The sequence below is a fragment of the Rhinatrema bivittatum genome, chromosome 4 (genome assembly GCF_901001135.1).
Source record: "Rhinatrema bivittatum chromosome 4, aRhiBiv1.1, whole genome shotgun sequence".
NCBI classification, from domain to species: domain Eukaryota; kingdom Metazoa; phylum Chordata; class Amphibia; order Gymnophiona; family Rhinatrematidae; genus Rhinatrema; species Rhinatrema bivittatum.
The window spans coordinates 84,846,887-84,862,864 of record NC_042618.1 but is presented as its reverse complement, the minus strand read 5'-3'; the positions used below and the strand labels follow the sequence as shown (position 1 = coordinate 84,862,864).

General features: G+C 48.4%; 1 protein-coding gene across 3 annotated transcripts in view; it reads left to right on the top strand.

Moving 5' to 3' along the window:
* Positions 1 to 15,978, top strand: part of YLPM1 (YLP motif containing 1) — a 443,744-nt gene that overhangs the window by 62,124 nt on the left and 365,642 nt on the right. For all 3 annotated transcript variants that reach the window (XR_003856278.1, XM_029598421.1, XM_029598422.1), the window contains exons 3-4: positions 8,496 to 8,690; positions 13,665 to 14,554. Coding sequence is in view for 2 of the 3 variants with exons in the window: in XM_029598421.1 (XP_029454281.1) it covers positions 8,496 to 8,690; positions 13,665 to 14,554 (1,085 nt within the window). In the remaining variant the exon portion in view is untranslated. The remainder of the gene's footprint in view (positions 1 to 8,495; positions 8,691 to 13,664; positions 14,555 to 15,978) is intronic.

Genomic DNA, 15,978 nt, shown 5'->3' with positions numbered 1-15,978 from the left:
GAGGGGCCCATAAGATTCAGGCCCTGAGGAAGCGCAATCGGGGTCCTATGCTCCACCTTCGGAGGCGCACTCGTCACCGGGTCCCAGGTAGCACAAGACCCCTAACGTAAAAAGAGCGGTATCCGTGGAGCCCTCCACCTCCAGGACTGGAGGATCGGTGGGTGGGGATAGAATCCGGAGTCAAGGCCTTCATAGCCACAACTCGACGAGGCATACATTACAGCGGCGATCGCAAGAGCCGAGGCCACGAGGAGCGGGGGACTCCAGTAGATCTGCGTCATCTGTGTTGAAGCAATCGCGACACGAGTCGGGGACCTGACCGAAGCAGTCCACCCCTTCGCCGCCGAGATTGGCGTCAAGACACAAAAGACAGACGCATATGAAACCGAAGCCGACACATAGAGCATCGATGGCGCCGCAAAAGGACTCTGAGCCGACACGAGAAGTATCGGGATCGATGCGAGAAGCACCCGGGTTGACACCGAAATCGACGCAGGGAGCATCGAGTTCGATGCAGAGAGTGTTGGCTCTGACGCAATGACCGATACCGGCGACATACGTCCCCTCACCAACACCACATATGTCAAAATCGAACCATGAAAAGTCCAAACAGGCACCCCTAGTGCCTACATGGGAAAACAACTCCACCACACACCTCAACTCAGATATCGAGAGGGGTAACCCACTCAGTGAGTGAGAACAGACACAGTCATAAAATAGCAAAACCTACGGGCAGCGGCCTACAGTTTTCAATATCCTCGGAGAGAGGAGGGGTTCTTACCTCACACCCTCCCGCCACAAGACTCCATAGCTCACGGTTCTCAGACCAATCCCTGTCTCCCAGGTAGGGTAGGATTGGGTTTGTTGCGGAAACGAAGTTGATATCCCTGTCTTACAATTTCTAGAACCCATAGGTCTGTATTTATGGTCACCCAACATGGAAGGCACAAGGTGATCCTCCCCGGAGGGTGCAGTGATAGTGATGAAGGTGGCGGTATTAAAAAGATGGGGCAGGTTTGGCCGTCTGCTGAGGCTGTTGTGCCGGTGTTCTCTGCTGTCTTGCCCTGCCCCCTCCTCGCCTGAGGAGGTGGTGGTGCTGTCCTTTGTGGCGGGTTGTACGGAGTAGAACGAAACTGTTGATATTGCCTATAGGGATGCCGTTGATATTGTTGTCTGCGGTTGGCAGAGTAATATCTCCGTTGTGTGGCAAAGGATGAGGAATGTGTCAACGATTGGACAGCTATTGCCTGGTCTTTTAAGTTCGCAACCATTTCTTGGAACTTGTCCCTGAAAAGGTTGTCACCCTTGCAGGGACCGGATTGCCAGGAGGTTCATGGTAGGATGGGGAAGGCGTGCTCGGAGTGTCGGGGCTCAATGAGATGGTGGTCAAAGGGGCCGGGTTTGCTCCCCCACCAGCCCCGCAGCAACCAATAGTTCCGGCGTTGCTGTTGGAATTGCCGTGAAAAAAGCCCTTAATACGAGGCTGAGATGTTTCCAGGGAGGGAGAACTCGATATAATCCCTCTCAGTCTAGCCTTTCTCTTGGTATGAGACATTTTAATGCGAGGAAATCGAGGAAAAAGGTAATCAGGTGGAGAGCCCTCTAAAAGTGTTCCTTTTTTTTTTTTTTTTTACTGATATTAGTAGCGACATCATATCGGTTTACAGCGGAACTACAGATTGGAAATGACAATAAAACAGGTATTAGGGAAAGGGATTACATAGGAACAGAGATACAGCAAGGAGCTGGAGATACAAGCGCAACAGGCTGGTTGTAGGAATACGCAAAACCAGAAAACAGTGAAACAATGTAAGATAACTTTTTTTTTTTTTTTTGTATATGAAATTTTTATTGATCACCTTAAACAGACAACATACCATAATAGCATAATGAGACCAATACCGTTTTCAAACAAACAGTCTCCTAGACCCCCTTCCCCTCCCCTCCCCTCCCCACCCCACCCCTTCTCTATAGCCACTCCAATACAGAATAATCTAAACATATCTCGTAGTACAAATCACCAAAGAGAAAAAACATGAACTAGAACAGTCAGTAATATCAAGTCCACCGGAGAGTAAATAAGGCGAACAGTCCCTGGAAAGTACGAGGTCCAGACAATCAAAGCCAACCGGGCTCCAGTCCCCCGACACTCTAGATAGATTGGTTTTGAATCCATTTTAGAAAAGGTTCCCAGATGCGCTGAAATTTAGCGACCTTGTCCCTGCGCAACGCAGTAAGGTGCTCCATACGATGACATATATGTAGTCTATGTAACACCACTGAGAGAGAAGGTAAAACAGGCTGTTTCCAGGCCTTGGCAATTTCGCAACGGGCAGCAATAAACACCTGAGAAATAAAGACTTGCCGAAATTTGTCCATATCCTCGCAAGGCAAATTCAGCAAGACCTGGAGAGGTCCCATGGGGATGTCCATGCCCAGCACAGCCCGCAACCATTGACCGACTGTATTCCAGAAGACAGTTACAATGGGACAGGTCCACCAAATATGGAGATAGGAGCCCACCTGGCCACACCGTCTCCAACACTTATCAGAACGCTGTGGAAACATAACGTGTAACCGAGCTGGGGTCAAGTGCCATCTATACAATAGTTTATAACAATGTTCCTGTATGGCTGCAGAGATGGAACTTTTGGCTGTAGTATGAAAAACAACCTCCCAGTCATCATCTGAAACACTAACTCCCAACTCAGTCTCCCATGCTTTAAGGTGAGGGAAAGCAAAGGGGGACAATGCATTTAACAACCCATACAATTTAGAAATTACACCTCTTAGCTTATCAGCATTATCACAAAAGGTCTCAAACAGGGATTTAGTGATACGTAACATCTGTGCAGCCCGAATCCCCTGTAGGAAGTGCCGAACCTGAGCCACTCCCAGAAAATCTCCCATTCCCCCTTGAAATTTGTGCAGAAACTCCTGTGCAGATAAAACCTCCCCACCTGTCCATAAATGACTGATAGTGACCACTCCCTGCTGTTGCCAGCTATGAAAAACTGGGGACCGGAAGCCCATCTGAAAATCAGTGTTATGGAACAAATGAGTCAACTGAAAATACCTATAGGGTCCGACAAGCTGGTTACGCCACTGAGCCCACACAGCAAGAGTGGTCCGTAACGCCCCAGGTAAGTAAACAAGAGGCCTGTATGTGTGTTTGGGCTGCCAAAACAGAGCTTGAATAGGCATGACAGCTATCATGGCTTGTTCTACTCGGACCCACTGCTTAACATCACGTTGTTGATAGGTGGCAATAATAGCTCGTAGTTGAGCTGCCCCATGATACCATGTCAAATTAGGGACTCCCCTCCCCCCACTTCTACGGGGGAGATAAAGGACAGCACGCGACACCCGGGGCGGTCTCCTCCTCCAGATATATCCGAAGAGCTTCCTTTGCCAAGTCGCTAGAACCGTTTTAGGCACTAATATGGGGAGAGTAGAAAACAGATATAGTAACCGGGGAAGCACATTCATTTTCAGAATTGCAATACGTCCCATCCAAGAGAAGGCTTCCCTGCCCCAACGATGTAGATCCCCTTCAATTTTCTGCCAAAGTTTGGTGTAATTAAGGCAAAATAAATCAGAGGTACGTGCTCCGATATGAACCCCCAAATATTTAATAAAATGGGTTGCCCATCGGAAGGGGAACACCGCCTTTATACGCTCAACTTCCAAGGGTGGCAGAGTAAGGTTCAAGAGCTCAGATTTATCGTGGTTGACCCTGAAACCCGCTACTCTCTGAAAAGCTTCCAGTTCACCCCTCACAGCCGTGAGAGAATCAAAGGGATTCGTCGGCGTAAAGAGGACATCGTCCGCAAAAAGCGACATTTTACAGTGAATGCCCTGTAACTCAACTCCCACCACCTGGGAGGAAGCTCGGACCTTCGAGGCCAGCGGCTCCAAAAAAAGGGCAAAAAGCATCGGAGACAGAGGGCATCCCTGCCGAGTACCCCTCTGAATAGGGAAACAAGGGCCATAACCACCATTCACCTTTACCCTAGCCTGTGGGGAGTCGTAGAGGGCCTGTACCCAGCACTGAAAATATGGACCAAAGCCCATTTTTTGCAAGACTTTAAATAAGAAGGGCCAGTGAACCAGATCAAAGGCTTTTTCAGCATCAATGGCCAGGAGGACTGCTGGTATTTGTTTAACCTGTACCCAGTCAATCAGATCAATTACTTTGCGAATATTGGCACTGGCCATTCGATCTGGAATAAAGCCAACCTGGTCATTGTAAATTAAATTGGGTAATATAATCTTCAAGCGTTCCGCTAAGACCCGGGCTAGTATCTTAAGATCAAGGTTGATCAGAGAGATCGGACGGTAAGAGCCGCAGAGGTCAGGGTCCCTCCCCGGCTTTGCGATGACCGTGATGCCCGCTACATTAGAATGGGGAGCTAGCCGCGCTTCGCCCTGCAAAGAGTTAAACATGTCAGTGAGGGGCTTGGCCAAGGTGTGCGTCAATTTTTTATAGTAACTCCCTGAGAGGCCGTCAAGGCCTGGAGCCTTGCCCACCTTCAACAATTTAATAGCATATTGGACCTCAGCAGCAGTAATAGGTCCCTCTAGCCTCTCTTGCTGTTCGGGGGTCAGAGTCGGTAAAGCAACCGGAGTCAAATAACAGTCAATATCCTTGTCAGTTATAGCAGGATCTTTAGCATAAAGAGCCGCATAGAACTCCGTGAAGCAGTGACGAATATCGTCAGAAGTCGTGACCATCTCACCCATGGGGTCTTTAAGTTTAGCTATATTGTTTTGGGCAAGGACCACCTTTAGACGTCGGGCCAACATGCGGCCTGCTTTATCCCCTTCCTCGTAAAACTGCTGTTTGGTAATATTTAAAGCCAAATTAGTCGTGGCAAGATCTAGCGACTGAAGTTCCGACCGGGCTTTTTCTAGCTGATTATAGATTTTTTGGCTTTGCCTGACTTGATGTTGCCTAGATAATTGGGCAATAAGGTCGTGCAAGAGTGCTCTACGTTCCCCCTTCACCTTTTTCAATATGTCGCCTGCGAAATAAGCAGACCGCGAGCCACCGCCTTAGAACATTCCCACAGCAATGGCGGCGCACACTCTGGGTTGTCATTACGCTGAAAATAAGCTAGCAGCTCTTGTCCCAATTTCGTCACAAAGATCTTATCTGCCAATAAAGTTTCATTTAACCTCCAAAATCTTTGTCCTGAAAGGGCCTTGGATAATGACCTGGCTATTTGCCAAAGCATACACCTAATCTCCACTCTGCCTTTCCACCGCCCCCCTTTCGGTACCCCACTTTTGCCCCATCCTTCTTCTTTCCGCCCCCTTCTCCCCTCTTCTCCCCCCTCTGCTCTCCACTCCCCCCTCCCCCCCTAATATTCCCAAATCCCTTTTCTCTCAGTTCTCTCAACATTGTACATATGTATATATTTGCAATTCTTGTTTAATATTTAATGCAATTTATCCCACGTTCTCTTACCCCTTTATTCCCTTGTTAACATGTTTTATCTGTTCCATGTAAAGCGCCATGCATGGCGTATATTTGCGTTACACTGTGAACCGATGTGATATCCTGGATGAATGTCGGTATATAAAAATTTTAAATAAATAAATAAATAAATAAATGTAATTACCATAGTTACTGGGCCATGATCCGTCCAAGTGATGGGATCAATGTCCCCCCCCAACCACTCGATTTTGTATCCTAGAGTCCACCAGAAAAAAATCAATCCGCGAATAGGATTGATGTGCGTGCGAGTAGAACGTATAAGCTCTTGTAATTGGAAACCTCTGGCGCCAGATATCTTTAAGATCCCACCGGGCCATTAAAGAGAGTAATGAGGACCTCGCTCCCCGGTAGATAAGTGAAGACTGCCCGGAGTTGTCCAAGGCGGGAGTCAGCGTGACATTAAAGTCCCCCCCTAATATCAATGGTCCTTCCACATGCATAAGCAAGATATTGTCCAGTTTGCGGAAGAAGGTGCTCTGTCCCGTATTAGGGGCATATACAGTGACCATAGTGAACACCTCGTCCCCGATGCGGAGTTTCACTATCACATATCTACCGTGAGGATCGGGCACAAATGCAAGAACCTCATGCGTGAGATCCCGGGCTAATAAGATTCCCACACCCGCAAATTTAGAATCTTTAGTACTTGCCGCTAGGTACCTATGTGGGAATTGCCGAAAGCGCAGTAAGTGTTCATATCGCTTACGGAGATGGGTCTCCTGTATAAACCCAACCGTAGCTTTATGGGTCTCCAACTCCCTCTCCAACAGGGCCCGTTTATGGTGATGATTAAGACCCTTGACATTAATGGAGACAAACCTCAACATCCCCGCCATAATCTATAGAGTAAGATGACCCCTGGCGAACTATGTACTCCCACAATTTTAAGCCATGGACTGTTCATATAAACAAGATATTGTAACCAACCAGTTAGAGAAGAAACACCCCCCCAATCCCCCCCTCCCCTCCCACCTCCCCCCCACCATCCATCACAAGAGATGGTGAGAACCATGAACAGGAGGGCCTCCAAACCGGGCGGGAACAACCGCCATCAATACCCTCCCCCCCCAGATTACATACATTTCAAGAAGATATCATAAACTAAGAACATGGCAATACAAACACACATGACTCGCAGAAGATCTCTGAATCCTTAAAGCATAAATAGATATACAGAGATACATCTGAAACAGGTGACCATCAATGGTACCTAAACTGTAAATGAATCCAGGACGGAAACTGGAAGCATTAGCAAGTCAACCTTGATCCGATAGGGCTGCCCTCGATTCTTCTGAGTGCCTACGAAGGCGTTTACCACCTTTGCCCACCCTGTGCCACCTAGGTTGGTCAACCAATTTACGGGAGGCAGTCTTGGGCTGATTAGTGGCAATGGGGAGGCGAAAGCCTGCTTTCTCCAAGACCGCCACTGCGGCATGCAGGGTTTTAATCCTGTGCGTTGACCCTTTCACATCAAATTGTAGCCCGAACGGGAAAGTCCATTTATATCTGATATTTTCCTGGCGCAGAAAAGCGGTAACTTCCCGGAGCTCGAACCGCTGCCGTAGCGTGATGGAGGCTAGGTCCTGGAAAATGGAGATAGGGTGTCCTTCCCACATCCAGTTGTTCTGTTTCCTGGCCGCCTCCATGATCGCCGTTTTCTGGGCAAAACTGTGGAAGCACAACACCAAGTCCCTGGGTTTGGCATCAGACCTGGGTCCAAGTGCCCTGTGTGCCCTTTCCAATTTGATAGCCGGCTGAGACGAGGGGTCTGAATTAGGTATATTGCCCTCATTAAGAAGAAACTTGCATATAAGCCCAGCGACCTCACCGGTGTTAGCGTAGGCTGCCGTTTCAGGGACACCCCGGATCCTTAGATTGCAGCGGCGAGAGCGATTTTCAAGATCCTCTAGTTTATCTTGAAGGGAGGACAGCTCATCGCTCATGGCACCCTGTTGCTCATTTAAAGTATTTATAGCTGCCGCATGTCCCTCGGTCCGGACGTCAACCTCATCTACACGCTGTCCCAGCGCTGCGAAATCCTCCCGGAGGTCAGAGATAGAGGCTAGAAGGTCTTGTTTATGAGTCTTGAGATCCGCCCGAAATTCTATAAACCAGCCCCGAATCTCATCTCGCAGCTGAGTTATACTCGCCGGGACCTCGATTTCTGTGACTGCCGCGCTTCCCGGGGGTACATCAGAATCTACTGCGGCACTCTCCAGCGCGGCCTGCTCCGGCCTAGCCTCGTGGACCTCCGACATTTCAGGCGGTAGTTTAGAAAAGGAAAACTGCTTCAAGTCAGTGGTTTTCCGCTTTCCTGCCATCATAGAGAGTACCCGCTCTAGTTAGGCTATATATCCTGCAATTTTCTGCGAGTAAAAAGTCCCTTTAGCAGCACTTTTATAATCTGGGAGGGAGAGCTCAAATTTAAGCGGCCATCACCGTCTCCGGCAGAACAGCGCCCCCCCAATGTAAGATAACTTTATACATGGGTTCAGGTTATATGCTGGCGCTGCAAAGGGGTGTGGGAGTGTGGAGGGGCTATGGAGGGTATGCTTGTTTGAAGAGCCAGGTCTTTAGGTTAGTTCTGAATTTAATAGTGCACGGCACGAGCCGGAGGTTCGAAGGTAGTGAATTCCAGTGTGTAGGCCCAGCGATGGAAAGGGCTCGGTCCTACACACTGGAATTCAGCCTCTGAAGCTACAGGTCAGTTCCTCACTCAGCGGCCATCTTGGGGTCCTCCTAGGTGTCACTAGGATCTTAAGTGGTTACTTTCTACTTTAATTATATCAAAAGAATCTATAAATCATACCTACCTTTTCTTGATTACAAGATCCAGAATTGGAAATTAATGAAAGCTGTGGGAAATCTTGTGAGCAGGTATTTACAATATGTGCATTCTGAATTTGCTTTATTTAATCATAGTTTTTCTGTAAGACAGTACTTGTGGTTTTCTCATGTTGAGGTCATTTGGAGTAATGTTTGAATTTCTTGTTAGCCCTCAATAAAACCTGTGGAAGACCCAGATGAGGAGCAACGACTGAAGCAGCTGCAGATGGCGGCAGCACATTGGCAGCAGCATCAGCATCACAGAGTGGGCTATCAGTACCAGACAATAATGCAGAAGCATACACATTTACAGCAGCTCCTGCAGCAGTACCAGCAAATCATACAACAGCCTCTGAATCTACAGGTCAGTCAAAAGAAGAGATTATATTATCATTTTATAGGCCTTTTCAATTCTGTTACTTAAACTGGGATAGTAGCACAGTAAAATTGGAGCAGTTTTTTTGTTTAGGCTGCTACAATGCTTTATTTTAAATCTGAAGCCCATGTCCCGTAATATCAGCTCATCTACTGAAGCGTGACAGAGGGAAGGGAGTGCCCAAGTCACTGTATTGAGGTGTATTGGGAGAAAAATGGTCATCAAAAGAAAAGGAGGTGATACTGCCTCTGTATAAGTCCCATGTGAGACCTCATTTGCAATACTGTGTACAATTCTTGAGTCCGCACTTTCAAAAGGATATAAACAGGTTGGAGTCTGTCCAGAGGGTGACTACTAAAATGGTCAGTGGTCTTTGTTTTAAAGCATTAGGGGGATAAACTTAAAGATCTAAACATGTATATCCTAGAGGAAAGGTGAGCAATGATAGAGACATTCATAAGAACATAAGAAAATGCCATACTGGGTCAGACCAAGGGTCCATCAAGCCCAGCATCCTGTTTCCAACAGTGGCCAAACCAGGCCACAAGAACCTGGCAAGTACCTAAAAAGAACCTGGCAAGTATTCAAAGGTTTCCATGCAAAGGCAAGCCTCTTCCAATAGAAAGGAGACTCTAGAACAAAGGGATAAGGGTAAAAGGGGGTAGACTCAGGCGTAATCTTCAGAAATATTTCTTTATAGAAAGAGAAGTGGATACATGGAACGGCCTCCCAGTAGAGGTGGTGGAGACAAAAACAGTATCTGAATTCAAGAAAACATGGGATAAACCCAGGGGATCCCTGAGGGAGTGATGGGAAGTGTAAGGGCTAGATAAATTGGACGAATGGGCAGACTAGATGGGCCATATGATCCTTTTCTGCTGTCACATTTCTATGTTTCTACCTATATAGACATAGTTTAATGGGACAAAGCCAACATGGATTTAGCCAAGGGAAGTCTTGCCTCACCAATCTCAGGGGCAGCTGAAGGCAGTCTGCTGCCTGAGGCAAGGGATGAGATTTTGCCTTCCCCCCCCTCACCCTTCCCCTCAAAGTCAAATCATCAAGAAAGGGCAAGGGGTGTCGCTGACGTGCCTTGAACTGGAAAGAATCACTTTGGAAATAGGGTGAAGGAAGCAGTGACCCAACTCCGGGAACATCATGAAACACTCCAACAGCTCCACGCCAGTATTCTGGACCCAGTGTCCTCATCCAGAATACTGCCGAGGCCTGGGCCCAGGAAGTCTTTCTTTTGCCAAAGGAAGTATTATCCTCCGCCTCCTCAATTCCGTCCACACCATCAGAGCTCCCACAGCCGTTCCAGGCAGCACAGCTCCCAAGTCCCAGCCAGCTCCTTCGTCAACTCCGGGAATGGGGTTTTGACTGGGCCATAGAGAGCATAAGCCAGTTGCCTGTATCTGGGAGATGGAACTTTACTTGGGTTCTAGGCTGTGGTTCTTTGTGAACTGGTAGCCCAGTGTAACCTCAGACCAGTGGGTTTTGTCCAGGGCTACTAATTAAATCTATTGGGTGTCCTGCCAAATTGTTCTCCATGCCCATTTTGGGGGCCATGCTGCAAGTGGAGCTCTCCTCCCTCATAATGGCCAGAGAGGTTGAGCCTGTATCACCAGGGCAAAGAGGGTGGGGATTCTACTCCAGGTACTTCCCGATGCCAAAGAAAACAGGAGGACTCCGTGCCATCCTAGACCTGAGGGCCTTAAACAGGTTTCTAAAAATAAGAAACGTTCAAGATGGTTTCCTTGGGCACCTTGATCTCCCTTTTGCAAAAAGGGGACTGGCTATGCTCCCTCTTCCTATAGGACGCATACACCCATTTTGAAATTTTTCCCGGTAATAGGAAGTATCTCTGATTTGTGGTGGGAAAACAGCACTTCCGGTACTGGGTGTTGCTGTTTGGGTTCGTGTCCACCCCACACCTGAGTGGTGGCGGTGGCACATCTCTGCAGACTTAGAGTGCATGTCTTCCAATATCTGGGCAATTGACTGGTAAAGAGCATGTGTCAGGCAGGGCCCACCCAGTCCCCTGTACCTGACCATTTGGGTGTTGGAGTCACTAGGGTTTGTTCTCAACTACCCAAAGTCTCATCTCAATCTGTCACCTCAATTGGATGTTATTGGAGCCCTGCTTAGAAACTGGTCAAGCCAGGGACTTTCTGCCTCTCCAAAGTATTGTCACTCTGGAGACCATTACGACAGAGATGCAACAGAGCAAGCAGGTTTCAGCCTGGCACATGTTGAGATGTTTGGGTCACATGGCTGCAGCCATTCATGTCACTCCCTTGACACGCTTACACATACTCACAGCCCAATGCTCCCTGAGGTCGCAGTGGTGCCAGGCCAAGCAGAACCTCAGGATTCCATCCCGAGTCACCTCGCCCCCTCCGGGACTCTTTGTCTCGGTGGTGGGTACTTTCAAATTTGGAATGGGGGATCTCTTTTTGAAGTTCTCTTACTCAAATTGTCCTAACCATGGATGCATCCACCCTGGGCTTAGGGGCTCATGTAGATGGGCTCAGCACCCAGGGTGTATGGTCTGCTCAGGAAAGCTGTTGTCATATCAACTTCCTGGAGCTTTGGCCGATCAGGTATGCTCTATGGGCTTTCAGAGATCAGTTGTCCACCAAAGTTGTTCTGATCCAAACAGACTACCAAGTGGTGTTGTGGTATGTCAGCAAGCAGGGAGATATGGGATTGTACCTCCTTGGTCAGGAAGTGATCCAGATCTGGTCACGAGCCATGTCCCATGGGATGTGCTCAGGGTCATGTACTTGGCCAGGGCAGAGAACATGGCAAAGGACAGATTGGTCCCTGGACCCCAGGGGGTTGCGAATTGGATATTCCTTCTCTGGGGGAGCCCGGACGTGTATCTCTTCGCATCCTCTTGCAACTGACAGGTGCCTCGGTTCTGCTCCCTGTACAGGAAAGACTGCAAAACAGCCAAGGACATCTGTGCCCGTCATTGGGGGAAGGGTCAAGTGCACGCCTATCCTCCAATTCCTTTAGTGGCAAAGACTGTCTTGAAGCTTTGAGGACAGGGGGACTATGATCTCATAGTCCCTTATTGGCCGAGACAGATCTGGTTTCCACTCCTGCGGGAGTTGTCCATCCGGAAACCGATCAGTCTGGGGACTTCCCCAGATCTCATCATGCAGGATCGAGGCAGGTTACGAAGTCCCAATCTCCAGGCCCTGTTGCTCCCATCCTGGATGTTGAGAGGTTAGTCCTGCAACCACTTGGTCTCCCAGAGGATGTCTCTTGGGTCCTGGTGGGTTCTAGAAAGCCTTCCACTAGAAAGTCCTATGGACTGAAGTGGAGGAGGTTTTCCGTGTGGTGTGAGCAGAAGGCACTAGATCCATTATCCTGCCACACACACAAACTGCTCAATTCCTTCTACACATATCGGAGGCTGGCTTGAAAATCATCTCCTTTAGAGTTCATCTGAGTGCAATTGTTGCCTACCACCATGATGTAGATGGTACGCCTATCTCTGTACAGCCTATAGTAATATGTTTCATGCGGGTCCTGCTTCAGTTGAAGCCTCTCCAAGGCCTCCTGCTGTGTCTTGGACCTCAACATGGAGGTGCTCAGCAGATGAAAGCTCCTTTTGAGCTGCTGTGCACCTCTGACCTGAAGTAACTGACCTGGAAGGTCATATTTTTGGTGGTGGTCACTTTAGCGTGCAGGGTCAGCGAGTTCCAGGCCTTAGTGACTTATCCACCTTATACTAAATTTTATCATGACAGGGTGGTCTTGCGTACGCATCCTAAGTTCCTGCCTAAGGTGGTGATGGATTTCCATCTCAACCAGTCCATCATCCTACCAGTTTTCTTTCCCATGCCCAGTTCTAACCAAAGCGAACGAGCACTGCACAGGTTGTACTGAAAGTGAGCCTCAGCCTTCTATCTGGAGCAGACTGAAGCCCAGAGATATTTCACCCAATTTTTTGTTTCTTTTGATAAGAATAGGTTTGGCGTTACTGTTGCCAAACAGACACTGTCCAGTTGGCTAGCAGATTGCATCTCCTGTTATGCTCAGGTGGTACTGCATCTTTGGTGTTATGTCAAGGCTCATTCTGTCAGAGCCATGGCAGCATTGGTGGCCACTTGTTAGCAGTTCCCATGGAGGAGATCTGCAAGGCTGTGACATGCAGTTCTCGCCACATACTCACATCCCATTACTGTCTGGATAGGGATGGCCAACGTGACATTAGGTTCGACCAGTCTATCCTTCAGAACCTCTTTAAGGTGTAGAACCCAAATCTCCCTACCTAGGGCCTGTTTGGGTTCAGGCTGTCACTTCCTCTGTTACCGACAGCACCAGTGGTGTTGTGCCCATTAGCACTTAATTAGGTGTCTGTTGGGGAGCAGCCTGTAGCTAGGGATTCACCTATATGTGGGGACTAGCATCCTGCTTGGAGAAAGCAGAGTTGCTTACCTGTAAGAGGTATTCTCAGAGGACAGCTGGATGTTAGTCCTCATAAAAATGTGGAGGAGGTTTTCCTCCTCCACATTTTTTTTATGAGGATGTTAGTCCTCATAAAAATGTGGAGGAGGTTTTCCGTGTGGTGCTCACACCACACGGAAAACCTCCTCCACTTCAGTCCATAGGACTTTCTAGTGGAAGGCTTTCTAGAACCCACCACCCCATGGAGTTGGGTTTCTCCTATTTCTAAATTTTAATCGTAATTCTATGTTATGAGACTGAAGAGGGGGCCCCATGTGAAAGCTTGGTATAGGGCATGCTGGGGGCATGCTCAGTGTGCCGAGGCAAAGTTCTAGAAACTTTGACATAAGCTTTCCACATCAGGGCTCCATCTGATGATGTGAGGACTAATATCCTGCTTGTCCTCGGAGAGCATCTGTTACGGGTAAGCAAGTCTGTTTTCTGCAGACATTCTGCTGTCACTTCTTCCTATTTGATCATGGAAACTTTCTTTCCTTTTAGACATCATCAGTGGACATACAGTTAAGACACTATCAAATGCAGCAACAGCAATTCCTTCCAGTTTATCAGCAGTGGGAAAGTGAGTTTAAACAATTGCAAGAGCAGATTCAGAGCTATCCACACAAGGACCAACTCAAAGAGTCTGAAAAGCAATGGAAGACCTGGCAGGAACAGATGAAAGCTACTCAGTCCCATTTGCAAGAAAAAGTGAGCTCTTTGAGCAAAATGCAGCACCAGTATATAAGTAGTCCATATACTGGTGGCATAACAGTTATGCCTCCATTTATTCCATACTCTGTGCCATCCTTAATGCCTCCACCAATTCCGCCAGCGTTGCCTCCACCAATTCCGCCAGCGTTGCCTCCACCAGTTCCTCCAGCATTATCTACTACTCTTCCACCTGCACCCCCTGATGCTGCTTTGTCACCTCCAGTTACCACAGCTGCAACTCCACCTGCAACTGTAGTTGGTCCTCCAGTTACAACTCCAGCTCTGTTACCTGCTGCACCTTTTGTCCCTCCAACTACTAGTGAATGTGTATCATCAACTTTCAGTACACAAGATTCCCAGGCAGCTGAGACAGCCACAGCACCTACAGCTTCCCTCTCTGGTGCCTCTGTACTTAAATCTCTGAGCTCCTCTGCAATCCTACCTGCTTCCCGGCAAGAAAGTGCAGCACCTGATCCTAAACAAGCCTCAATTTCCCAGCCTTCTCTTGTGACCGTTGAGCATGGAGCTGTAGAATCAATCTTTAAGAACAATGCAGAGTCATCCATGCTTTCAGGAGCTTCTGATCAGACTCCTAGAACTGAGGCTTCAGCAGTAAAGATAGCCGAACCATGTTCACAGACTGCCAAGAGCACCTACGTGGAAGAGCCAAGAGTTTCCAGGTATGGCAACTTTCTGTTTTTTGCTGTCTGCAAACAGATTATACTAGAAGTGAGAGCAGCTCTTATTGCAGAGAAACCATACTGGTTTCAGGATGTCCACCATAAATTAAGTGGTTATAGTTCTCTGACCTTTGAAATTAAACAGTTTATCATATTCACTGAGCTTATAGAATTAAAATGACCCCAGAGTTAGCCTTAGGAGGCAGTACAGAAAATAAAAAGAAGCACAGTACAAATCTAATATGATACTGGACATGCACTTTTAATTGCACCTGACTGAATATACAAATGTGTTATAAGAACAATACATAATTTATTAAGTGCACTTTTCTTAGCGTGTAGCCAGATGGACTCAGGACCAATGGGTTATGTGCTCTTCTGCTAGCAGATGGGAGATGGAGTCAGATTTCAAAGCTGACGTCACTCTAGATATACCCCTGCAGTAACCTCAGCTCTTCAGTATCTCTCTGTCTCCTAGCAGATGCGGATACGATCCCACACACTAGAATAGTGTTAAGAATTACAGCAAAGAAGAAACAAAATTTACCTTAAGGAAGATCGAGCCCCGCTCTCTTACGGCGATACCTAAGGGTCCCTTAGCCCCCCCAGTGTGGCTGAAAGGCAGCGGGTGCAGAAACGAGCGCGGTGGTGAAGGTAATTCCCTCTCCCCCCTGCAGCTGGAGACCGTCCGGCACACGATCGGTAAGTGCCGAGACCAGGTAAGAAAAAAATCTTTAAATTCAGGCCTCCAGTCTCCACAGCTCGGATTGCTGTACCGAATCCGTCCCGGTGAGGTTAGAAGGGAGCTCCGATCGGGTTGAGCAGCCTTGGTTAGGCTAGGCCCTGATCCGGTGCAAGGGTCCACATGTGGAGACCCTCGGGGGGACACTATCCTACGCGTGGGGGTCGTCGGCGCCATCTTCCCTTGTTGTCAGTGGTAAGTGCGTTGCAGGCCAGGCGGCCGATGTGCCTAACTTGCGTGCGTCCAATACAGAAGTGCGCACAGCGGCGCGCACAACTGAGTGCACCCGTGCGCATAACTACACGCACAGCCACGTTTACAACTGCGTGCGCACAAACACATAGAAACAATGGCATCGGTGCCCAATAGGCCAGAAGGCACTCTCTTTGCACAGCCTGCCACATAAGAGCCACGCAGCCTGAATTGGAGTCCTGCCTGTGTCAACTTTGCGAAGAAGCCCAGGGGGAACCAAAGCCTGGTCCCTTACTGTTGGGAGATGATTCCGGAACTATTGAAGATAGCTCCCCGGGCCTTTGCATCTCCAAGATGGCTTCCCCACAGGAGGGCACCTCTGGGGCCCCTACTCCAATTCCCCCTGGGATTAACATGGACCCAGGGACCTTCTCCTGGTTGGAATTTTTCCAAGGGCTGCAAGCCTTCGTTCAGGCGCAATCAGCCCCAG